General features: G+C 45.0%; 5 protein-coding genes across 10 annotated transcripts; 1 reads left to right on the top strand and 4 right to left on the bottom strand.

The window, feature by feature from the left end:
• Positions 1-466: 466 nt before the first annotated feature.
• LOC121588333 (serine protease snake-like) lies at positions 467-2,043 on the bottom strand. 2 transcript variants are annotated; one of them, XM_041906125.1, is made up of 4 exons: positions 1,972-2,043; positions 1,779-1,891; positions 1,625-1,645; positions 467-1,560 (listed from the first exon to the last, which is right to left on the bottom strand). In XM_041906125.1, the coding sequence occupies exons 2-4, from the start codon at positions 1,861-1,863 to the stop codon at positions 698-700; spliced, it is 969 nt and encodes a 322-aa protein (XP_041762059.1). In that variant the 5' UTR covers positions 1,864-1,891; positions 1,972-2,043; the 3' UTR covers positions 467-697. The 2 variants fall into 2 exon arrangements, with proteins under 2 accessions (XP_041762059.1, XP_041762058.1); XM_041906124.1 differs by lacking the exon at positions 1,972-2,043 and having other exon boundaries at positions 1,779-1,950.
• Positions 2,044-3,182: 1,139 nt separating this feature from the next.
• On the bottom strand, positions 3,183-4,613 carry LOC121588334 (serine protease snake-like). Its single transcript, XM_041906126.1, has 3 exons — positions 4,380-4,613; positions 4,232-4,252; positions 3,183-4,157 (listed from the first exon to the last, which is right to left on the bottom strand). Exons 1-3 carry the CDS (start codon positions 4,447-4,449, stop codon positions 3,292-3,294), a joined length of 957 nt encoding a protein of 318 aa, XP_041762060.1. The 5' UTR covers positions 4,450-4,613; the 3' UTR covers positions 3,183-3,291.
• Positions 4,614-6,819: 2,206 nt separating this feature from the next.
• LOC121588259 (serine protease snake-like) lies at positions 6,820-9,103 on the bottom strand. The gene is made up of 4 exons (XM_041905991.1): positions 8,919-9,103; positions 8,824-8,844; positions 8,231-8,755; positions 6,820-8,168 (listed from the first exon to the last, which is right to left on the bottom strand). The coding sequence occupies exons 1-4, from the start codon at positions 8,995-8,997 to the stop codon at positions 7,837-7,839; spliced, it is 957 nt and encodes a 318-aa protein (XP_041761925.1). The 5' UTR covers positions 8,998-9,103; the 3' UTR covers positions 6,820-7,836.
• Positions 9,104-9,271: 168 nt separating this feature from the next.
• Positions 9,272-10,759, top strand: LOC121588260 (serine protease snake-like). The gene is made up of 4 exons (XM_041905992.1): positions 9,272-9,596; positions 9,689-9,709; positions 9,785-10,285; positions 10,346-10,759. Exons 1-4 carry the CDS (start codon positions 9,530-9,532, stop codon positions 10,675-10,677), a joined length of 921 nt encoding a protein of 306 aa, XP_041761926.1. The 5' UTR covers positions 9,272-9,529; the 3' UTR covers positions 10,678-10,759.
• Positions 10,760-10,946: 187 nt separating this feature from the next.
• Positions 10,947-24,686, bottom strand: LOC121588258 (C-type lectin 37Da). 5 transcript variants are annotated; one of them, XM_041905987.1, is made up of 4 exons: positions 23,964-24,498; positions 14,501-14,867; positions 14,232-14,381; positions 10,947-12,626 (listed from the first exon to the last, which is right to left on the bottom strand). In XM_041905987.1, the coding sequence occupies exons 1-4, from the start codon at positions 24,010-24,012 to the stop codon at positions 11,855-11,857; spliced, it is 1,338 nt and encodes a 445-aa protein (XP_041761921.1). In that variant the 5' UTR covers positions 24,013-24,498; the 3' UTR covers positions 10,947-11,854. The 5 variants fall into 5 exon arrangements, with proteins under 5 accessions (XP_041761921.1, XP_041761920.1, XP_041761922.1 ...); XM_041905986.1 differs by having other exon boundaries at positions 14,232-14,384; positions 23,964-24,456; XM_041905990.1 differs by lacking the exon at positions 10,947-12,626 and having other exon boundaries at positions 13,614-14,381; positions 23,964-24,686.
• Positions 24,687-26,032: the final 1,346 nt, after the last annotated feature.

The raw sequence follows: 26,032 nt of genomic DNA, 5'->3' as shown, positions 1-26,032 counted from the left end.
CCAACCTAGAACCAACACTAGCACCACACATTGCAGCCTCCAGATGAACATTGTTTTATTCTTTAACATTGATAAAACTCTCACAGGCGATATATGTTCTAGGTAATCGCAAACACACTTCTTGATGAAGCTTTCCGACTTTCAAAACTCTATCAAACGTTAACGTAGTCTGGTGGAACGTTGTACAATATGCGTTAGAAACAGCACGGATCAACACGGATACGTCCCAAACTGGTCGACTCGCACGACCTGGTATTTCCATTTCTATAACGAAGCGTTACCGCTGAAACTAGTTTGTGTGATCTTTTGCCGCGATTTTCAGAATAATGTGCTAAAATACTAGAATTTAAGACGTTTTTTTCATAAGCTTTGCTTCCAAGAAACCGGATAACGTTCCAGGACGTATTTGGCAGCGACATGATGACATGATTGTAATGCTTATTCTATTTATAGAAGTTGAATCAGAGGAGTTTTTTATCTGTTTCACATATCTGTTCTCAAAACCATTTTCATATTCTGTTATATGTTCTATTTTATCATGATTTTCCGGGATGAGTTTCGCCTTATGTATTTTATCTGAATCGCTATGTCGTATTATGTTATGAAAAATAAGTTCTTACCGACACAACACTTGGAGCAACCTGAATGATATTTCTACCGTGCGATAGTATTGTGGTGACATTTTTATTTACCACTCTCACATCGCATTAACACCCCACACGTTGTCTTCTATCCAGTCAACATAATGTGATACCTTCGTGTAGATCGCCTTCGCATTGCCAATGCCACAAACCCTCCCAATGGACGTGATGCCAACCACCGCAAACGAGCAGGACCTCGGGTTGGTCACCAACTGCAGCGGTCCACCCGAATCGCCCTGGCAGGTATCACGACCCTCGACGATGCTACCGACGCACAACTGTCCATCATGAACACCCTGACGAAACTTTAGATGGCCCTTAAAACTGTGCTTACAATCACTGACCGGAAACTCGTCCAGATTCACCTTCATCATCACGGTGGACAGTGTAGTGCCGAACGTTTCGTTATACCCGAACCCGGTCGCAATGTAGCGCGTACTGTTGCGCTCCTCCGTCTCCCACAGACAGGCTGGCCGGATGTGTTTCGATAGGATGATCGGGTACTTTAGCTTCACCAGCGCAATATCATGGTACGAGCGTGTGGTCAAATAGTCCTGATGTCGCCGGATGCTTAAAATGTCGCTATCATATTCGTCGTTTGATTCCGACTTGGTATCGTACTCACCGACCCGTACAATTACCGGATCACCGTCATTGAAGCAGTGAGCAGCGGTCAGGATGTGCTGATCGCTGATGAGCGTACCACCGCAGAGAAAATCGTAACCTTTCTCTCCATCCTTCCTAGGATAGCCTAGTAGGGCGTGATGCGGAAACTCGCCGTACTTTGCCTGCTCCCCGCCGACGATCAGCTGGACGACGTTGGTACAGTTGTACACCTCGAACCTGATCGGTTTCGAATTAATTGTGAGTGGTACCAACGACGTTCGGTTGACCACTATATTTCGGTACTCTTCACATTCTGCGTAAGAGAGAAAGTACATTTACGCGATCGATGAACAACCACATTACCGCAACGTACTTACTTCGGGTGGTCAGCCGTTGACCTGTGCGTTGCATGCGTTTCCGATCAAATCGTCCCATCCGGAAAGGCGAACAGTGCATCACGAAAACGGTGTAACAGTGTTATTAGCCTGTTATCAAATACAGATAGTGGCTTCTTTGCCGATCGCATCTTACCTTGAGCGATGTAATCCCATCGGCCTAGCACCAATACAAGCACCACACATTGCACCATCCAGATGGACATTGTTTTCCCGGACATTATTAAACACTCGCAGACGGCACAGGCTCTGAGTAATTACAAAGACCTTTCGTGATGTCGAGCTCTTAGTCGCGTACTGTATCATTCAGGATAGAACTTGCAACTTACCTTTCCGATCGTGCGGGTCTCTATTTATACTAAATTTTCACTACTGGCAACATGTTTATGTTTATAAAAACGGTAGCGAACTATACCGACCCATCATCACTTATCAATAGACATATTGCACTAATTACCCAGACATCTTGACACACATCTTGTGTTGACACACAATTGACCACACACAACAACAACAACAACAACAAAGCTTCTACCAATAATCTCCAACATATTATTTTTCATGCGATCGCTGATCCAACTGCGAGTTCATCGATGATTGTAAATTATATTCAGTTATGTTACTATAATGTGCGAAGTGTCTGAACTAAACGCGACGAACGAAATTTCGCAAAACGAGCTACAACTTTTGCATTCTTTTTTTTTTGTTTTGCTTCATTACCTTTAATGTTGTTAAAAAATGACCTATACGCAAAGTGCCATTTCGAGAGGTTTCCTACGATTGTTTTAGCTTTTTGTTTGTTTTTTTCCTCAAATCAATTATTAAACTTTTCATACACGTTATATGGAAAACAGTTTTTCGCATAAAAAGTGAGTCACTGGAACGCGATGGTTCCATGTACTAAGAAATGTAAATAACTTACTCAAATGTATTTCTTGGTAATATTTTCTAAAATAATGGCCATATTTGCATAAAAGTGGTAACACTAGTTCACTATACACAGACTTATATGATTGCAATATTTATACGATGCTATATTCAATATGTTAAAAAATTCTTCATGTCTGACTATTAAGTTACGCAGAAATACAGTATGAGAGCAGTAATCCTCATAATTTATATCTAACAAGCTATAAGCCTCAATTCCATTCCAATACTTTTTTAAGTTTTCTTGAATACCACCACAATGGCAACCATATTACCATTATACGATACTTCTACCACTATAGTAAAACAGACAGAAAACAAATGGTATTTTTTACAGTCGATACGTTATGTATCATTGAAAAAGTCGAATTGTTACCATTTTAAAATAGATTGTTATCAAGCTCAACAACAGTGCTGAGAAATTCAACAAAAACATTGCACAATTATAAATCTTCTCAAACGCTACCACGAAATTGGAAAGGATGCTGCTTTAACTCACTTAAATTGTCCTATGATTTCGCGGAAACATTTAATTGTTATTGCTTACCGTACACAAAGTCACAAGGTAGAATTGTAAAAAAAAATTATAAATAAATGAAGAACTCGTTCAATGTTTTGTTGTTGTTTTATATGATTTTACTAACGAAATGTTCCAAATTGTCATTCGTTTTGTCACCCAAATGCCATCGATCAATCGCACATCACACGTAATACCACCACTCTCACATCGCATTAACACCCCACACGTTGTCCTCAATCCAGTCAATGTAATGTGACACCTTCGTGTAAATCGCCTTCGCATTGCCAATGCCACATACTCCTCCAACCGACGTGATGCCAACCACCCCGTATGAGCAGGACTTTGAGTTAGTCACCACCTGCAGCGGTCCACCCGAATCGCCCTGGCAGGTATCACGGCCCTCGACGATGCTACCGACGCACAACTGCCCATCACGAACACCCTGCTTGAACCGACGATCACCCTTAAAATTGCGCTCACAATCGCTGACGGGAAACTCGTCCAGATTCACCTTCATCATCACGGTGGACAGTGTAGTGCCGTACGTTTCGTTATACCCGAACCCGGTCGCAATGTAGCGCGTACTGTTGCGCTCCTCCGTCTCCCACAGACAGGCTGGCCGGATGTGCTTCGATAGGACGATCGGGTGCTTCAGCTTTACCAGTGCAATGTCATCGTACGAGCGCGCGTTCGAGTAGTTCGGATGCCGACGGATGCTTGCAATGTCGCTGTCATATTCGTCGTCTGTTTCCAACTCGGTGTCGTACTCGCCGACCCGCACAATTTCCGGATCACCGTACGCGAAGCAGTGAGCAGCGGTCAGGATGTGCTGATCGCTGATGAGCGTACCACCGCAGCGAAAATCGTAGTCCCATTGCTTTCCGTTCTCCTTCGAGAAGCCCAGCAGGGCGTGATGCGGAAACTCGCCGTACTTTGCCTGCTCGCCACCGACGATCAGCTGGACGACGTTGGTACAGTTGTACACCTCGAATTGGATCGGCTTCGGCTTAATCGTGAGCGGTATTAGCGTCTGTCGGTTGACCACTATATTCTGATACTCTAGACACTCTGCGCAAGAGGGAGGAGGAAAGTTATTGTACTATACGCGATCGACGATGACCCCATTGCCGCAGCCTACTTACTTCGGGTGGCTAGCCGTTGACCTGTGCGTTGCATGCGTTTCCGAACCAATTATACGATCGGGATGGATCAGCGTATCACGAAAACGGTGTAACAGTGTTATTAACAAATCAGATACACAAAGTGGTTTCTTTGCCGACCGCGTCTTACCTTGAGCGATGCAGCCCCACCAACCTAGCACCAACACTAGCATCACACATTGCAACCTGCAGATGGACATTGTTTTGGGATGGACTTCCAGGCGGCACAAGCACTGCGTAATTGCAAAGCCACTTCTTGATAAGGCTTTCCGACTCTCAAACACCCATCAAACGTCACCCTCTTTCGGCGGCAAGTTTTACACTGTGCGCGAACCACGACACGAAACTTCCCCACACTGACCGGTTAACGAATCGCGGAACGGTCAATCAAATGAACTGGTATTTCCACTTCTGTGGCGACGCGCCGCTACTGAAACTAGTTTGTGTAATCTTCTGCTACTACTATCGAAGTGATGCGCTTCAACACTGAACTGTTTGGGTTTTTTTTGTTCTTCTTTGCTTGTAAGAAACCGGCTACGGTTTTGCTGTAGGCGTTGGTTTGCGATGGTCACTAATGCTAATTCGGTAGTCCCTTTGAATACTGTCGAATTTCACAGTGTTTGCCGCAACGAATAGTCGCAATGAATTCAAATGGAATATTTAAGTATACAAAATCTTCTTCTTCTTCTGAATAAATAAAAAACGGATCAAACTCGTTATGCGAGGCTTCACGGTATTCATGTTAATATTTGCCCCGTGATCATATGTTGAATTATATTTATGTTTGGATGTACAGTCTCCAATCTTGCAAGATATAATATTGCTATGATATGATGATAGGACTACCATGGACGGTCATAGTAGAATTTTCTGTATTTGTTAGCGAAATGGAGTGTGGTCAGCTAAACTATTTCCTTTCAAAATAATCTTACAACGCACTTGCACCCCAAACGTTTTCCTCTATCCAATCGAAATAGTTTGCCATTTCCGTATAGACTGCGTACGATTTCCCAATTCCACACGGTCCTCCAAACAATATGACAGCAACGACAAGTTACGAGGTTATCAGTCATTAGTTGCAACGGTCCTCCCGAGTCTCCCCGCCAGGTGTCCTTGCCGAGAGCATTGCTCCCTACACACAGCTGACGCGGTCTTACGTCACGGTATTTAGTGTTTCTATAGGAATAATCGTTGTAATATTCTTCCGGAAGTTTTTCCACCTGTACGACCATCAGCTTGGGTGACAGTTTGTCGTCGAAAACACTCCGGTATCCAAATCCGGACGAAATCAGCTTTGTCGAGGGACGGTCCACCGTGTCGACCCACAGACATGCTGGCCGTATGTGTTTCGACAGCTGGAAGAAAAGCAATGGGCGGAATTTAGTACGTGCTGTTCATTGATTAATGTCCCTCCACACATAAAATCATATTGGTAAGGATCGCAAAGCATTCGGGTCTCCTAACACTGCTTGGTGTGAAAAATTGCCGTATCTGACTTCGTTTCTACTTAAAATCAGTTTTATTGGACTGGCACAATTGAACGATTTCATGACGATAGGCGTTGGATTGCGGAACAGTTGCATGAACGTGCTGGTGGAAACGATGACTTGATAGAAGTCTTCGTACTCTAATGGGAATAGAGTGGTTGAGGAGTGGTTGTATTTCCAATATCTTGCGGATTTACACTACTTACTCTTAACTGCAATCCTATCCGCTATTGAGAGACAACAAACATTGGCAAGGAATGTTGTATTAAATTATCACTAAAAAGTTGGCTGTGATATACGCATTGTCGAAAGTCGAAGAGTATGGATAAAACCGTTGTGTCGTTTGCGCCAATCAATTTGCTACTGTTTATTCACTTGTCATTTCATTACATATACAGTCATACAGTTCATTTATTACTTCATTTCATTTACAATCCTAATACTTCATGCTGCAGTTCCAATCCGTAATTCATCTAGTTCAGTTGAAATATTTATTGTAATGTACAAATTGAACAACTGAAACACAACTGTTAAGCTTGAAGGCTGATCGACAATTGACTTTATTGTTCTCATATCAATGTGTACTCTGATCACCCGGTTACAATAATTCCCATGTCTATTTATACTGTGATCACATGGTAACAATATTTCACCATTTGAAACAATTCACGAAAGACATACAACCTGAACCAATGTATCAAATCCAAATTTCTAAACTAACTACAATTCATTAAATTCAATTTTCAACAAATGTTTTTCCCCAAATCTGTTTCACCATCACCTCACATCTCTACGTTACCTTGCGTAATGTCAGCAGTGAGCACTACAAACAATAAAACAATGGGTTAGTGCTCCTTTCTTCCAATCATTTTCACTCTCTTCTGACGATCCAAACGTTGTTGGCTCTTAGATGTTTAGACGGAGTGTTGACTCTATGAATGTTGATACCGAACTAACCAGGTTTATGACTATTTTAAATTTGGAAATCTGGTTGTCTCCGAATCGGCATAAATCCAGTACCGCGAACCAATAGAAAAACTTTATTTTATTCAACTTAAATTTACATTAGTAATTACACTCAGACTATTTCATTGCAATTCAGCAGATCATGCTGTATTATGTAATATGCATGCATCTTCATAATAGTATCATTTTACGGCCTTCGTTCCAGTTGATAGCAGGGAAATCCCAAAACCATCATCTTGATAAGATTATACTGGGATACTATTCATCACATGCACATGTACGTCTTGTTTACCATTTATTCGTTGTATAATATATTTACATTTCAAGGGAATTGCTTGGAGCAAGTTAACACGCAAACATTACAACAAATCATTTTACTATTGCGAACCTATTAAAATAAATCAAATGGCTATGTGCCTTATTGTCTTCCAAGAATTAAAACACAGGAAGCGTGCTATCTAAACGTCAACAATCTGACTAACATTCTAGAGTCAAGCTAGTATCGATAATAATTCCAGGATAGTTTATCAGTTACTCAGACATCGTTTATATTTCCAGGAATGTTTATCAGTTATTCCGAAGAAGGAGTCGAAATTACTGCAGATATAAATTGTAAATAGCTTATTACAATAAGGCAAACCAACTGATTGTGGTTTAACGTAGCAAATATAAACAACTCACTTACTTATTGATGGATCTTAATTCGATTATCAGCGGATTTTTATTTTAATGTAATATTGACAAGTATAAAACATTTATTTTTAAGAGTAGGTTACTCAATAACTGATTTTGGCCTGTCCTGTGGTAAAGCCGTCCACTCACTCGAGAACGTAGGAGTAACTAACTGTCTATGAATAATCAAGACAGTCAGCCCATTATTGGTATAGGCTTTGAACGACTACCACTGTTGTTCTAAAGAAGAATAACTCAATTACGAAAAATAAGCGCTAGATGTTCAATAACTATCGTTATTATGTTTTTATTTAGCTAGATCATACCAAAAAACCGATCAATAACATTGTTGGTGTGATTAGTCTCCAATCAAGCTCGATATGTCTTTCTTGGAAATATTTGATAAGTTGAGCCAAAAGCAATTAAAATCAATGCATCACCCAACATGTATGTCAAATACTATTAAACACCCCACACAACTTGCTCGATCCAGTCCAGATAGTGTGCCACCTTTGAATAGATCGCCTTCGAATTTCCAACGCCACACGCAGCCCCGGTAGACGTTACGCCGACAATATTGTATATGCAGCTTCTCGGCTCCGTGATCGTCTGCAGGGGTCCACCCGAATCGCCCTGACACGTATCCTTACCCCCGATCAGACTGCCCACACACAGTTGCCCCTCGTCGATTCCATCGCGAAACTTGCGATTATCGCGGAACAGCTCGCCACAATCACTGGACGGAAATAGATCTAGCTGCACTTTCATCAGCTTGGTCGACAGATCCGTGCTTCCTGGTGCATAGATAAATCGAATGAAATACTTCCACACTCACCAAATTATTGTCCCAACGTACCTTCCTCCTGTTTGCCAAAGCCCGTCGCTACAAACCGGCTCACGTTCAGTGTTGGATTGGTCCATAGGCAGGCAGGACGTATAACCTTCGAAAACAATACCGTCTCATTCAACCGCACCAAGGCTAGATCGTGGTATGAGCGGGAATTACGATACTTCGGATGACGGATAATCTCGGCAATACCGAAATCGAGCTGTGTCGTCGAGTCGACGGTTAGATCGTACTCGCCCAACCGCACGATCACCGGATCGCCGTAGCTAAAGCAGTGCGCAGCGGTCAGGATGAAGCGATCCGAAATCAGCGACCCACCACAGCTGAAGCTGTACGGTTCAGGTGAGCCATCTTCGCGCGGGTAACCCAACAGTGCCTGGTGGGGAAATTCGCCATGTTTAGCTGCTTCACCGCCGACGATAAGCTCTACCACGTTCGAGCAGTTGTACGATTGGTAGTAAAACGGTTTCGGATTCAGCGTGAGTGATATGATACCTCGCTTGTTTGAAATGATTCTACGATATTCATCACACTCTGCAACCAACGAAAGCAAACGAGTTATTGGGAATTGTACGTTGCATAGATTCGGGCGCATTACTTACTCTGCACAGAGATCCTCTTGGCTGCAAAACGAAAGACAAACTGCACGTTAGTACACGGCTCACTACTTCAGCACAAATTTAACGTTCATCTTTACCTGTCTGTCCATCACATAACCATATCAGATGACCCAGTAGCAGAAGAGAAATGTAGCCGAATAGTTTGCCGCGCACCATTTTTTGGAAACTGTAAACCACGCTGTGTTTGAAGTAGACAGAGGTCACTCAATCTGGGAATGATGCTGGAGCTGTGCTTGATAACACGCTCTGACACAGACTGATTGTTGAACAACGCAGCTTAATGATGGTGCACCGTATGTTGGTAGTGGTTTCATGTGTTCAGTACAGTGCTTGCCGAGAAAGAGTGAACGTCTCTCTTACCAAACGAGTATTACTTTGTGGTATTATAATGTTAGCTATAATCGAGCTGGAAATAGCCTTATCAACGTGCGAAGAATCCTCCGCCTACCAGTTCTTAATGCTAATCCCATGTGTCGGTCCATGCTATTCTTAATGACCTTTCTTCATCATCCCGCTTATCACCTTCAGTGGTAGAGGACGGTTCAAGCATCAAGTCAGCTGACCCCTTTGCCAAAACATTGCAGTTTGAATTGGTTCTGCTGTCTTGGCGCGGAATTAGGGTATAAATACGGTATCAGTTTGCTCCTGGCTAAGAGAAGTGCTGCAACGCACAACCCGGTGTGCAAAGATGGACAAACGAGCGAGATTTATTTTGGTTGCAGTTTTGCTGTTTGACTGTCTGTACGAAACTCATGGTAAGGTTTTGGGACAGTAATATTGTATCTAGAGTAATCTTTTGAACTAATTATTTTTTTATGACGATTGCCGCGTCATTTAATCCCCCAAGGTCTCCGATTGGCAGAACAGAGTGAGTATTAACTCCGGATGATATTCGTGAACGTCTATATCTAACAAACTTTCTTTTACGCTCATTTCCGATCAGAATGTCAAGAGTATCGCAAGACCATAGCGTCCTTTCCATCCAAAGTGATCGGTAGGACGAACGTGTTCGATACACCCCCGAATGGATTACCGGCCCGGGAGGGTGAATTCCCTCACCAGGTGCGCGTCGGACAATGGTTCTACGAGGACGAAGACGATACGGCATTCATTCTGCGCTGCAGTGGTGCACTTATTAGCGATCGTTACGTACTCATAGCTGCCCATTGCCTATGGACGCTGGGCGACGAGGAGGTGTCACTCGGCCGGCATGACTACACTCGCAACGGCACCTTCCCAGAGCTGTCCATCAAACGAGACGATCTGATTCTTCATCCCAGCTATGACGAGCAGACGAAGGCATCGTACAACGATATCGCGCTAGTGCGGCTTGCTCAGCCCGTCACCTTTACCTCTCACATCTATCCGGCTTGCCTCTGGACGGAGGAGGAAGCGGTCGAGCCGGCAAAACTAACATCGTCCGGCTTTACGACGGGCAGATTGGGTAAGCTACGAGTGCAGTATGTATTGATTTAGCAGCTTTTAATCGGCTTTCGGATCGTAGTCAATGACACACAGGATACACGACTGGTGAAGATACAGGTGAGCCGCGTCCCGAATGCAGAATGCTCGCGTGAGTACACGGACAGTGGCTACTACCCGCAAGGCGTCACCGATGCGCTGCTGTGTGCCGAGTCTCCAGTTGAGTGGAAGTCTTTGTGCGAAGGGGATGCCGGTGGGCTGCTACAAACGCTTGACCGTGACTCTGCGGACGTGTATCGGCTTATCGGTGTGGAGGCCAAGGGTCACGAGTGTGATCAGTCGCACCAGAAGTTTATCTTCACCAAGGTCCGCCAGCAGCTGGATTGGATTGAGAGTGTCGTTTGGGGTGCGTAAGTAGTATTTCTGGAAATGCAATGGGTTAACCAAATAAAATAACCATCTTCGTACACGAGTACCACAGAAATGGCCCAACAACGCACGACTTTTGTACAAATCTTATCAATTTATTCATTTATACTCTGTTCTCGTCCACGGCTTTCAGTGCGCACCGGCATTGTTTGTCCGCAAGCAACGGCTACCCGACGGACAAGCTCTGGCTACACAACCTGTCGCTGTCACTGCACCTGTCTTGTCTTACAATGATCTCTCTCCTTCGTGTTCAGTTTAAATCACAAGAATTCTAGTACACTTACGCTATTCGTTCGTATTCTGTTACTTGCTTAATGCCTTAATCTTAATACCATCGCTCTCGCTACTCTTCACGTTTGTTGAAAGGTGGGTGTGCTGGAAATCAGGGGAAAGGGTATAATGATTTTTTTTTGGGGAATGATTCCGCAACATGTTGAACGACTCCGCATGTCATCCCATTTCTCCAATGGCGTCAGGAAAAGTAGGGAAAAGGTTGAAATGGGAAATTCGGTGTGAAACGAATCAAGTGTAAGCGACGTTTCAATTAGTGCCAGCAAGCGATGGCAGCAACGAGTTCAATTGCAACCCCTGCAACACCGTTCTGAAACAGTCCAAGCCAGCAACCCGTTGGCAACTGGTAAAGTTAATCAAAAACTCATTTTAAAATGTTTGCCAAATTGTACCGTATGCCTTCCGGGGAGTTCAGGATTACGCGGTAATGATGAGCATGGTGGTGGTGATGGTGGGAATGAGTTGTGATCTACTAGTATGATGGAATGAGAGACGTATGACATTACAAGCCATTGGAGATGGGGTGGGTTCCCTCGAGAAGTAATATCCCGGATTGGTCCAAGCGTTAGTAGCTCGGAGCCTATCGGGATGGTCTGTCCTCAGAGAGAACCACCAAATGGGAAGCGCATGGTATGAGCTGTTCACATGCAGAATCTGTGGGACATACGAAGCACCGAATCGTTATTAAAAACACTACGAACGAAACTGGACGGATGAGTGGTATATGCATGGTTTAAATGCGTGCGGTTCTTTTTAAAAATAGTTTAACCTAACGTTCAAACTCTCATTTCATCTCTATCTCTCTTTCTCTCTCTCTCTCGTCCGCTTATTTTAAACTCCCGTTTTGTGAACTGTCCCCGTACCTTAAGGTTTATCGTCTCTGACTGAGCGGTTCCCCAAGGACGCGCATCGTGTTAGCGTACGACGAATCGATCTGCGGCACCACCTTTTCCGCCGGACGAATGTTCTTGATCAGATCCGACAGCGACAGGAAGCTCTGGCGACTGTCCAGGCGCAGTTCGCGATCGCCCGCTCCGCTCGACAGCTGCTCAATCTCCTTCGTGATCTGCTTCAGCTTCTGCTCGACCGGGATGTCCTCGGGCAGGACGGACCCGACCGCATCCTGGCCGGCGGCGAGCGCCTGCTGATGATGCAGCTCGGCCGCCTGCTCGTCCTCGTCGTCGCTCTCGTCCTGCTCGTGCTCGTCCTCATGCTCGTGCTCGTCCTCCTCCTGCTCAACCTCGTCCTCCTCCGCGGCGACCGCATTCGCGCTGCTGCTGCTGCGCCCGACCACGTTTACCTCATCATCCTCCTCCTCGAGTTCGTGGTGCTGCTCGTCATCTTCCTGGTCGTGTTCGAGATCCTCGTCGTGCTCTTCTTCGGCGTCATTATTGTGCTGCTGCTGCATGGCGGGCCGAGCGGAGGTACGATCCTGATCCAGGATGTCCCCGTTCAGCAGTGCGGCAAGTGGGGACGTATGTTCAGCGGTCAGCTGGGCTGGCATCATCGTGGAGATAGTCGAAAATTGGCGCGCCTCGGCCGGTGTCGTTGGTGGTTCCATCGTGGTGGAAGTCGTGGTCGTTGTCGTGGTGGCGGCAAGAGTAGTGTAGAGCGACGTGCTGGTTGATGTTTGAATCGGACGACTGTCGGAATAAAATCAATCGAAACGAGCCAAAAATGCGTTAGCTTTCTGCGCTCCATATTGGTAGCTTTGTTTGGAGGTAGGTTATCGTACAGGGTACTGTTGAGCGGGTGAGAACTACACACTAATGAAAGCAACTGGATGACAGACTACAGCGAAACACGTGTAACACCTTTTTCCTTGTTAACTTAAATCCCTGAAGCATAAATTTCTAACGCGTATTTTGTACAAGCTCCAACGCTTAAAGCCGCCCTCCCATTCGCCCTAACGGTGTGCGTACCAAGTGTGCGAAAGGTGTGTTGAAATTAATGTAGGGTATTGTTTTTGTTTTATTTTTAATCAAGCTCATTTTGATTCTCCCCTACATTAAATGAACTAACTCCAAACCACCAGCCAAATGTTAATACAGATTAATGTAGAAAGGAAGAGTAGTGAAGCGATGATGAAGGCTCTACAAACTACGAAAGTGTGCTAGAAGATTGTTTCACCGGTGCAACAACAAAAAAGAACAAAATGCATTTTTATTTTAACAGGTGAAGCAAGCTCTTTACGCGGTTCAAACTTTGCTCTACAAGTAAAATATACGTGATATGGGTAAAACTAGCCACACAGCTGCATTACACTCTTCCCCTCCACTCGAAAAGAAACGGGAAGGAACAAGCGCTAAGCGTAACAGCTTGTGGTGCATTAGTGTTTCATTTAGTGAGCAATTATGAACTTTCTATGTACGGAAGGTTAAATCAGTGTGGCGAATAGAGACAGACAGCGGGTAGAGACAGGTGGAACTTAACATTAAGGATGGTGGAAAGGACGTTAGCTCACCTACGACACGGTACCGATCGCAATCGCAACGATGAAGTTTCGTTTCTGTATTTGCCAGGAATTTTTACGTGGCAAAGTGTGACAGCAAAACAACCAAAAATCCCAATGCTCGTGAACCTCGGTACTGGTGTTTCGTGCATATCGTACATCGATTTTACGTTTGTTCACATTACATAGGACACGCCTTTGGGACTCAACACCCCATCGTCCCGTTGGGTGATACGTTTGTTTTTTTTTACATTTTCGGGTCTGCATTTGCATGCCAACAGCGTGGGTTTGTGAACAAAGTTCTCTCACAGGGCGCCATCAAAGCGTAAGAGAGGCAAGAGGTGAGCCATGATGCCAGTGTTGCTTTAACAAATTGTGATGCCTGTTTATTTTGATTGGAGCAGTGGTTCCTTTCGCGTTTGCTTGCTGCTTTTTTCTGCTCCATTATCCGCTCACCACTATCGGCCCAGCATATGGACGGTGTTCAATGTCGTCAGTTTAGTGTTTTTTGAGTGTCGAGTTCGGTTTCGTTTTCGGTACTCGTTTGATTACATAAGACTGTCGGGGACGGGGATATGGATATGGCCGGGATCGGGAGGGAGTTTGGATTTCGGTTTGATGTCCATCGGTTGATTGGTCTGTTTTGCGAGCCGTCTTGAAATGGGGAAGGACAATTGGGCAAATGGAGAAAGGCTCTTTGTGTTTTGTGTTTGCTTGTGTGTGTGTGTTTTTGTGTGTTTAGTTGTCCATTCAGTGCATTTCAGTCCTCAGGGTTTGGATTTGGGACAATATTTACCCCTGCGCAGACGAAACCGGAATGCTACCGTAGTTGTAGTAGTAGCATCGCGTTTGCTCGCAGATGAAATCTTTCACGGCCGAACAGTCCTCCGGGGCCCATCGTAGGCTCGGGGCCTTCAGGTGCACGCAGCCCTTCTGCAGTCCGCTGCTGCTGTAAATGGTGAAAACGATGGTGAAAGTGTGAAACGTTAGCCACGTGCTACACGCAAGGACTTGTAAGGGGTGCACACAGACACACACTCACGCACACACCCTTCAGATGCTTACCTGTCGCGAGCGGTGCGCTGGGGCGAGGTGTTGCTGTTGTGGTCCAGCGGGTCCATGCCGACGGTTTCCGGCGACTTCTCGAAGTAGTCGAACGTGGCGTTGAACGGCAGTCCGGTGCTCATCCAGAGGAACATGCCGGTGCCGAGCCGGTTGCCCGACGTCCAGAAGTTGTACTTGCCGTAGCCGGCGTTCTGCAGGTACTCGGTCATCGATTCCACCTTCTCCTTGGTTTCGAACGAGGCGAGCTGCAACCCGAGCGACCGGCAGTACTGGTAGGCGAGGAAGTAGTTCAGCTCGGGCGAGTACGGGTTCATCCGGCTGATGAAGTACTGCACACCGTCCAGCTGGATCGTGGTGATACGCTGTCCTGTAAGCAGACGGGGATAGTCAGGTTTTAGTGCACTGTTTGTTGCAGTAGTTATATCGGAGCTTTGTGTTTTACACCGGTCGGGACAATCTCCAGTGTGTTCTTTGTTTGTGTCAATCCACACGGAAACTGTGTTTCGAGAGCGACAGCAGCAAACGCCAAATCATTTGCCATCACGTTTCTCCATCTAACGGATGCCGGCGTGCGAACCTGCCCATACCGAGTGTCTTCTATTAAATAGCTTGATTGTGCATCTGTCCCCTCCACTCGGGATTATTTGTCTCAATCGTGGCTGGCTGCTGACGACCCCAAGCAAGATATTACACCACCAGCTTGCGGTTTCAATCTCCTTCGCCAATGCCCGCCGAATGTCACCTTCGATTCCGCTGTAACAATCTTGCGCCAAGCGCCCAACAGCTTTCCAGCGGAATGTCGTTCGGCATTATTTGCAGGTTAATCAAACGGTTTCTAATCCGATTGCTCCAGCTCAATGGACGCATTGAAATACGTAATGCTTAACCAGACAAATAGCAAAATATCAGAAACTTCTGCACGGCTTGGGCAAATCTGTAACATTGCCTCGTGGTCAACATTTACAAAGCAACGGGCATTAGTTTGAAAAGTAATCAAAACCCCATTTTTCTATCTCTATTTTGCTAGCTAACTGTTAGCAACAACCGCAGCATTTGGAATTGATCTCAAAGTGCATCGTTGGGTTTTTTTTATTTTATTCCCTCTTTCTTTTTGCTTCATCGTCCTGCTAAAAGCTCTCAAGATTTTGGATGGGATAATATTGATTGAGTTCGATGTCAGGCGCGCGACATCAACACGACAAACAGTCCCGCTGACAGTCCCTCGATAGCAAAGGAAGAAATATCAATTTCATGATAAAACGCTCTTGCAGTCTCTCCGAACATCCTCAAACACCACCGAAAGGAAAATCAAACATCTGCTGTGGCCCCACATGGCAAGGCAGGGAAAATTATCTCAAGAATTGATTCCGTACCACGAACTCTGGCGCCTTGTTGTGTGCTAGCGTTTCTAACGTTTTTTACTGTACTCCATTCCATTTCGGCTTGTACCATTTTCCAGCAACGTGCATCATAGATTTAGCATAAATCTGGTAAGCCATCTTCGGCAAAATTGGTTTACTTCCTACCCGATCGGATCGGCCCACCCAGCGGTATCTTTATAAAGATACTAAGGGCGACTGGAGAGGAAAGACAAAGAACACGTGGCTACCTTTGAGGTATTCCTTTTTCTTTATCTCTCTGTGTGGTGCGTCTTAAAGGTTAAACAAATACGGATTTCGGAATTTTCATCGTACACATAGGCTCAAGATCTGCTGGACTACTCACACACAGACAGATTCCTAGAATGAAAATGCCTAACTAAGATAGCGAAAACAGCAAAAGTGCATGAATCATGGTACAGTACTAAGAAATCTATAGTAAAAAGCTTAATTTTTCCACTCCATTCTAAAAAGCAACTGCAGTCCCTTTCGGAAAGGTTAATTCATGGACTACCCTTTTTCCGCGGAACATTTTCGTATGCGGATCAGCCCAATGTTACTAAATATAAACGCAAAGCCTCTCGTTCTAAACCTTTTTACTCCTACAGCCTGTGACAAGATCGGGCCGGAGAAATGATTTGTTTGTGGGAGTACTGCTGTAGCACTAAAAGTACAGCGTGTTTTTTGTTGGAATTTTTGAACATGTACGCGGAACGTGCAATGGAGTGCGTGTGTGTTAACATTGCATAACTTTAGGCGAAAGCACAGTGAGCTTAGAATTCTTAGCACGTGCTGTAGGGCTTGAATGTTGAGTGCGAGTAAAAAATCAAGATCTTTTTTGCATCGCAAGCGTCATTATCTACGGCAAGGTAAAACAAACAGTCAAAGGAAAGAGTACAAATAGCAACCCGACCAGAGTTCAAAGCAATATTAATCTCATGCTGGATAAGCTCGACTATTTAGTTCAGTCTGCAGTAGGATTTATTCATTGATGTAATCGATTGAAGTAATAGAAGCTGAAACAATCGTATAAACTTGATATCACTATCTGAACTACCTAGGAAACAAGGATGGTCGACTATGAAAGAGAAAAACATTTCTGAGCGAGTTCTTTGGCGTGTAACAGAATAGCTTTATATAAACCTCAACATCGAACGCTGGCGAAATTTGACAAACGTTTTGCCAGCAAAGCTACTCAAGCCCCAGCCACAAGCAACAGATGATTGATTTTTCCGATAAATTTGCTGACCGAAATGAAATTACAAATCTTATCGCTTCTAAAAAGGCTTTCCTTACTGTTCCACCTGTTGCTCGGTGCGGGACATTTTATGTTCGTGTTTGGGAGACACTTCCGGTTCTTTGAAAATTCATTGAATTGTTCCTAGATGATCGTATGTATTTTTATAGGAAAAAGTAATAGAGTCCTTCCTGAATTGAATAGTATGCTTTGAAAACACGGCGAACCGTGAGGCACCGGTCTAAAAAGAACAGCCCAAAAATTCATGTTTAGGGTATAAATTCAATTTGCTCCCCTTTTTACACATCACGGCCCTTATTTGCACCGCTCTGTGTCACAATGTGCTTGGGTATCGGCAAACTTTCCAAGCACGGCAAAGCACGAACAATATAATCGAATTTTCGTGGTACGATATGAGTAAGACAAAGCTCAAGAAGTGAATCTCACACACAGACACACACACACACACCAAGAGATTCATCATTGGCTGGGTAGACGAACGTGCGAACATCATCACTTCCGCTGGTCTGCTCCTCGGCTCGGCCCACCGAGTCTGCAGACTCTTCGTGGCAGGATCGCTGAACGCCCACGCCCTGCCCATCACAGACGATGCACGCAGGGTTTACTGCGATTCGTTGCTTATGGGTAAAACCGAATCACACACCCTGTTGAAGGTTCATGAATTATGGAAACACAACCTTCCCGGCGGGCCGGAGATTGAACGCCGGCGGGCAAAAAGAAGGAGAAAAAAAGCGATTGAAAGAGGCAAAGGTTCACGAGTCACGCGGAAAAGGGCTGGCACGGTAAACGAAAGAAGTGGCTATAGAGAAGGAGACATACACACACGCACGTGGTAATAAAAACGATCATTTCCGGTTTCCTGTCGTTGGTGCGGCACTGGTTGGCAATGGAGAGCTATCCGTGTCGAATCAGCGTTTATTTAACGCCCACATAGCATTATGAGAATTTATGCGCTCAAGAGTTTTTCGGTGGAGGACTTTTGCCTCTTTCCAATCAATATTAACGGCTATCTCGCCCAAAGTAGCGTATCAGTTCGTGAAGTACTTCCAGCAAGATTATGTATTCTTACCATTGTACTAGAAAGGAAAAAGGGCAACATTCAACTTAGTGGATCAAAGCATCCAAATTAAACAATTTCATCTTCAAACTTGCTCAAAGCCAGAAAGGATCCAACCGGATTAACACGATTTAATATGTGGTCTCAGACATTTCACACACATTTCCTTTTCTTCGATACTTTTTCCAGCGCTTTGATACGTCTGTAGACCTTTTATGCTAAACTCGCCCCAAGGAATTTCCCGTGCCGGCTACACTACGCGGTTAGTGGAGGTATCTGTTGTGTTCTTTCTTTTCTAGTTTGCTACCAAACAATTCGCAACTTGTTGCATTGTGGCTCGATGGAACAACCCAAAACTCGGCCGCCCTCATCTTTGTATCTGTCGCACCGGCAACGACCCGGTTCCGGCGAAACAAAACTTCAGCCCACTAATGGTAATCGATGGGGGTACAGTTGCGTTTTATTGACTCAACTGTGCGCTAAGAATATCTAATGAGGCCCCCCCGTACCCGTTTCGGATTCAAAGTTCTGCAAAGTAACGAACGCATCCTCCTGCCCCATCTTCCCACCGTCACCATTCGCAGAGACCACGATCTGGTGGATGTGTACGCGAATTTATGAAAGTAGACCTGCCGAGAAAGAAGCAAAACCAGAACGCAGCGAAGCCCATTCTTCTCAACCCGAATACCAATGGTTTTTCGGTGTGCATTTTACTTTGCCAGCCGTGTCATTCACGGCATGGTTGGGGATACATTCGATGCTGGTATGTGTTTGCTTATCAAATTTTGAGTAGCGAGCGGCACCACGGCGAAGAATGAACGTGGCCGCTACAGCCCATAGCACTCGCTCAGGTATGTCTCGGTCGCATCGGATCTGTTTCTGGTTGGAAATGGCAAGGCAAGGCACACAAAATTACCCGCATAAATTTCCCAATTTACACGAGCTAAAACATAAACATGTCAGTGGGATGGGAGTAGAAAGTTCCTCCCAAGACCCGTACGGGGACCTAAACAGGTAACGGTTTAATTCCCGCATTGAAGTTCGGCACTGGCCGCACCGACACTAACGGGACAGGTCGAAAAGTGGTTTCGAACGCTAGAATTGCAACTCGGATTAGCAAAGACGGGATAAGTCGGACGCATCGGGTGTGTTTTTTTTATTATGGCTGTATGCTTTTATTGCTTTGACGAGCACAATTAACGTTCTTATCGTTTCCATTTCCCACAACCATCGCCACCAGCGGTACGATCGTTTGCGGCCTCAAAGCATTAAACCGAATCGCTTAAGAGCTTTTCATCGATTCCAGCTAACGGATTCTTGAGACTTTGGAAAAAAGCCCATGAAATGTCATAAACTGGCCACTGCTGCCATCTTCTCCATACGCACATATGCAAATCCAACGTTCCACCAGAACCGGATTGGCGAAGGGTGCGCGAATCGAAATTGGCCACCCGCTAGGGTTCCGCGATCATCGCCCGTTGATCGTTGCAGCAGGTGAGCCGATGGCAATTTTCTACCACGAAAAACCGGAAAACCGGCCACCGGTTCAATCGGTCAACTGAACGGTTCTTTCGATCAGCAAGCATTTAAAAAACTTTTTTTTCGACAGGATTGCGATGGCCGATTTGAGGCCTGATAGGAATTGAAGGCGACAGGAAACATAAAACAGAAACAAAAAGCTAAAGATTGCTATTTGGGTTGTTTTCGCTTCCTGGCTTTCCCGGTTGCCGGAATATCTCCATCACGGACACGGATTCTAGCGTTCTCCGTTAGTGCAGGATCGAGCGGAAAGATAAGACGAACGATGCGCACATTCTCGACTTTGATATGATTTGAGCGTCTGGTTCGTAACAGATTGGGACCCAACAAATGGCCCAATGGATTGGCTCAAAGGCGAATGCGCACCGCCATAAAACCGTCCTTCAAAATATTCGGCAACCTTTCTTTCTTATCACACCGATCTCGGGAGTTTAAGGTGAATGTTTGTTTATTTCGTAGCGATAAAATGTTTGCGAACACTAGAGACGCTATCCCGGGACCAGCGCCAGATGGTGCGGGAAGAAAAACAGTGCGGTCGCTTTTAGGAAACAGAAAAAGAACAAACATCAGGCACACACACACACACGCCCATACATTCTGCAAAAAAAAAAAAACAGAACAACTCCTTTTCTTAAGAACATTCTCCTCCTTTATGTTTTGTGCGTCTGTCTTTGTTGTGCCCGTTGTCAATAAAGATCCTAATATTTTCCATTATTTGTCTGTGATTCTTTCCCACTCGGTTGAACGGTCGCCAAAGTGGTCATTTTACTGTAAAAGCACAATTTATGCCTTTCAAAAAATGTTTTATATCTTATTGGCGTTCTAGGGACCGAATCTAATCAACGAAACCGTACACTTAATTACCGACTTCCCGTCGTTGCTATTTCTAGTGCCGTTGGTTCACGTTTCCGAGCGCATTTTTACTGTCCATAGTGGAAACTTTGTGATCAGCTTTTTAGTATGAAGATATGGAAAAAGACGATGCTCCATTCCATGCCGACAGCCAGTGGCGGATTTTCCTATAAGCGGACTGAGCGGCTGCGGGGGGCCCTTGCCTAAAGGGGGCCCCGAGCTAAACCTCCACATATTAGTTCCCTTTTTTATTATTTATGCACAAATGGACGGAAAACTAAATCATTCTCAAAGTAGTACATTCTTACAAGTAAGTGTGTGGAATGTGTTGATAACGTTTATAGCAATTAAAAGTTGTTACGAGCTTTGTAGATAATTTTTGAAGACCAAAACATATTTTACATACTTTTGCTCTTTTCCATATTAAAAACAATAAATCCTCTCCTGATCTACTGAAGGACGGAAAGACTAAAAATACGTGCAGGATAATCATTGTCGGACGCTTGGATTTCAGGCACATTTTAATTATCTGTGAAACAGGATATCACACAAGTTTTGTATAGTGGCTTTCATTGCTCATGTACATCAATGAGCAAACAAATGTATTGCAAACTCTGCTCTTAAAATGCAAAAGTATAAGAAGTAAAATTCAGATTTTTTGTCAGGTTTTCCAGATATACCATTATCTAGATATGCCTAGATCTGTACTGAAATTCGGAAAGTCAGGAGTTTTGATAACTACAGTTTATCATTTCATTGTTCATTGATTCATTTCAATATAAAAGACTCTTAGCTTAGTAAAACGACCTTATGCATTCTTGTGATGAAAAACTACTACATATGATGAAATGCTTCTTTACACCAAACACTAGTAACACTAGTATAGCTAGTATGTGAATATAGTTTTTATTTTTGCACTACCGGAAACAACGATGATGCACATCCTAAAAATATAAAAAATATGTTAGCTTGATTACACGAAGGCTATAGATGCTATTTGGGCCGGTCTGGTGGTACAGTCGTCAAATCGTACGACGTAATAACATGCCCGTCACGGGTTCAAGTCCCGAATAGACCGTGCCTCCATACGTAGGACTGACTATCCTGCTACGGTAACAAAAAGTCACTGAAAACCAAGCCCACTTCACTAGTGGGTACAGGCAGGCCTTGACCGACAACAGTCGTTATGCCAATGAAGAAAAAGATAGATGCTATTAAAATAATTAACTAACTGCCATAAAAAACGACAGAAGAAAATTAATCCCTAACGAAATCAGGATGACATGTTTGGTATTCGTAACAAGATATTAAAAAAAATGCGATATAATTTTCTGGACTTTTAAGGAAACCAGGGGCCCCAATTCTATCCCCCGCTTAGGGCCCCGAGATGGATAAATCCGCCTCTGCCGACAGCCCTTTCCAAGCGCTGTGGTATTAAAAGTCCAAGAATAGTGTTGAGAAAACCGCAACCACCGTCGTGCCATGCAATAGAACTTTACCATTTACAGTTTCTACAGACCACAGCGACAACTGCTTATTCCAACCAAGAAAGGGGAATGGATAATGTACCACAGTCACGGGCTAGCAAAGTCAAACATAAAAAAGGCAACAATCGGACACCATTTTTGTAGCAGAATGGCCGTGTTCTTGCTTCTCCATGCACTACGGATAAGATATGTTTCGTTCGTTCCTTACCATTGCAGTAAAGTTGACAAAGAACCGCTACTAACGGAACTGCTTTCCAAAGTTGGTTTGACAGCCGTGTGGCGTTCGGTCCGGTGAAGAATCTCTAGCATACAATATCCCGGAGGGAGCCATTGGCTACATTCCCTCGCATGGAGGCGACCATTGAAAGGAATGTGGTGAAAAGAAGTATGTATTAACCCTTCATATTCTAGGGCAGGAACATTTCAAGACTTTTATTTGTTATTTAATTTAATGATAAAAATAACCTACCCGTGCGATTAGATGGATCTACCAACTATACCATGCTAGGTCATAATAATCTTTTGAACTTGAGATAGGATACGATTGAACTCTTCTTTGCTCTAACCGACATTCAAGGGTTCAAATTCCAACTTGTGGAGCTTCCGCGTGGAGCAGTACTCTTCCCATATCGAAGTTGTTTGTCTTTGCAGGTGGTCTTCAAAACCCACCGCCCCCAACTCATTGCGCAATGGCGTTCTTCACCGAGTTCCGTCACCATCAACTGCTTGAACTGCTTTCTGTTCTGCCGTCCAACTGACGCGGGTGTCCGCGTGGTGTCTTGGTGCAGCACATTCATTTCCTTCCAGTGTGCAACGGACGCCCTGGCACGGTATATAACGTCCCATTTACGTTTTACGTGCTTCGTCATACACACGGGCCATACCAACTCGAGTTACTTATGGCAGCACTCGGAATTAATGAGCTACAAATCGCGCACAGGGACACCTCGGGGAGAAGCAGCTGCTTGCCAACTGGCCTGTCTTTATTTCAATTTCACAGTTGCACAAAAGCCGGTAAAATGCTGTCACACGCGGGCATCCACGCGTGCTTGTCTCATTGGCGATTCTGTGCAATGCATGACGCGCGACGGGCTGCCATCGCCACCACCGTCAAGTGTGAAGGTGATCTCTTCTTCTGCTAGCGTCTGCTGCAATGGTAACCGAGCAGATTCGTGTTCAAAAAGGAATAAATTTAATTTCCGATGCCCGAACGAACGAACGACCCACTATGGTGAAGGAACTGTAGTCACCGCGGAGCGTCGAAGCGGGGTGCAAGAATGCCCTCCAACCGTACCGTAATAATAATGGCATAGCTTTAGCGACATCCGGCCAACGGGAATGGATTTTTGTTCCCGCCACTTCTCGGACGGAAAACGGAAATCGGCGCCCCATCGAAAACCGCTCCGCTGGACACGTCCCGGGCAGGTGAGTGAGTATGGAAATGTCTCAAAGTGGTTATGCGTGGCTTCTTTTTTGTGTAGATTTTCTTTTTTTGTTGTTCCATTTGCACCATCGGACCGTGAGCATGTGAATGTGAAGTGTGTCATTAAATCGGAAAACTCATTCCGCATCGGAAGAGTGGTCCGACATGGGACAAAAGCACGCCACACTTCACCGTCATCAATGCAGACACTTCATCCTTCATTGGAGAGTGTCATTAGAAGCGTGTTGGCGGTTCACGCGATGGGAGAGTTGCTTCATTAGAACTCCAAGCAAACAGCTTGCGCCAGTGTTCTAGTGCATCGTGCTTTCCAGAATAAATTAATGAAAGCTTGCTCTTCGCTCGTCTCTTGTATCCTTTTTTTTTTGGCATGGTAACACTTTTCATCTGTTTTCAAAATCAATTCATCCTCACTTATACCGATCGCATAGAATCGAGTGTGCCACTTACCTCCTGCGTACGCCAGCACAAACACCAGGCACAAAATGATGGACTTCATGTTGGGACGATTCGTTTGATTTTGCGCAATGCGATGACGCAGCACTTGACCGGACGTCAAACGATTAGGTTAATCACAGATCGCTAGCACACAAGCACCACTTAGGACGACGGGGTTTTTTCCACACCGCCAAGATACACGCTTTGCACGCCGGGGTACAACAACACACCTCTCAAGTAAAACTTAACGCCAAGCACCAAGTTCGGTAAGATCACAACCGCCTAAGTAGCAACTGTTCGGTATTGGTGGCGCGTCAAGTCAGCACAACTTCTTCTGGCAATCTCACAAAGTCCGCAGCAGCAGTACCGGAGCACTAGAACGAAAACGACCCGCTTCTCTCGGACGATCTTGCACAATTGACCGCAGCTGGGCTCGAGCAGTCCCGCTTAACGCATTTCCATCGCGCATCCGATGGGACCCCCGAGGGGCAAAGGGGGCGAGCGGCGGAGGGCGAGAGAGAGGTGGCGAGGATGGCACCGATGGAACGTGAAGATGAGGCAAACGGCTGCAAGGGTGCTAGTTTCCCGCGGGATAAATACACCAACGACGGTTTGCCTTTTGCTGCTCTTTCTCTTTTCTTTGCTTTCTTTCGCAGGGCCTGTGCGGGCTCTCCTCCTATCCCGCTCTCAGCTCTCTTTTACACACCTTGGCACACAGTTGGCACAAAGTTGGCTTGCACTAGCCGAAGACGTTCTGAAACTACCTGCCCGACTACCACCGCCGCCACGTTCCACACCGAGATTCATCCTGGACTTTGCTTCTCCTGCACACCGCCAGCCGAACGTTGTTAGTTCGCTGTTCTGAGCTGTCTACAGCATTTCTCTCCCACTCTCTCTCTCTCTCTCTCTCTCTCTCTCTCTCTCTCTCTCTGTTTCTGCTCTCTTTCTGTATCCATCTCTCTTTCTTACTCTTATTCCCTTATTTCACTTCATCCCTTGACACAGCCATGCCATTTCCACCCTTTAGCTCACCTGATCCGTCGACGATCGAGAACGATCGCGTACAGTCGTGCACCAAACAAACGAGGACAGCGAACCCTGCACCGTCGACCGTGTGGTTCGCGTTCACGTTCGCCTGTTCTCAGCATCCCTCACCTGAGCTGCCTCACCTGAAAGATAACTTCTTTCTCAAGTTGTTTTTTTTTCATCTTTTCTTTCTCTTACAGCATTTTTCTCCCCGTGTATGTGTGTGTTTTTCATTTCTTTCCTTTCCATACCCTTGCAAGCGCTTCATTCTCCTTCCCGGCGGTCGCCGATCGTCAGTTTTCCTGCCACGGCAGAACTGTAAGCGAAGATGTATAATTTACAACGGCCGTTTGACCAGACCGTGCCGTTCCTACCCTCTCGCATTGTTTGCTCTCGTTCGCTCGCTCGTGTCGGGCCGCGAAACGTTAGAGAGGCCCATTTGTGTTCATTTTACCTTCTTGGCTTTTCTTTCCAGTTTCGGTTCTTCTTTACCCTGCGCACCTCAAGTATAGCGTTCTTTGCGTTCTTACTTTTTCTTCCCAATTACTACTACGTCCGTTCGTTCCTAACACATTCTGTCTTGTTTTCGCAAATCTCCCCTTTCACACTGTTCTAGCACTTTTTATCTTCTCTCATTCTCTCTTATTGGTTGCTCCCTCTCTTCCTCCTTCGCTTAAGTCAGTTTCCCTCGCTGTGCCTTTCGCAACTTCAGCAATCCCGCTTCTGACACCTTCATCATCTTCAACCCGCCTGTAGCTGAGGTTCTGGTCGTTTTGTTTTATCTTTCTGCCATCGCCCGGCGCATCTTCAGTGTTTAAGGTATGATTCGAATGCTTCCAAACCGCAAAACCCTTTGGCAATAGATAAGATTTTATTCATTTTTTTCATTTTATCAAATAATGATCTCTCCAACTAAATAAGCTCTCATTTGATCCTTTGCATGTCTTTGACATTGACGGTTTGGGATGATACCTTTTCACTATGCTTTGGCAACGGATTCGTTAATCGGTTGTTTTATACGCAGTTTTAACGAATCTACAGCCTTTTTTAACGCT

This window comes from Anopheles merus, chromosome 2R (assembly GCF_017562075.2).
Source record: "Anopheles merus strain MAF chromosome 2R, AmerM5.1, whole genome shotgun sequence".
NCBI classification, from domain to species: Eukaryota; Metazoa; Arthropoda; class Insecta; order Diptera; family Culicidae; genus Anopheles; species Anopheles merus.
The sequence above is the reverse complement of the archived record's forward strand: the minus strand, read 5'-3'. Positions and strand labels throughout refer to the sequence as shown.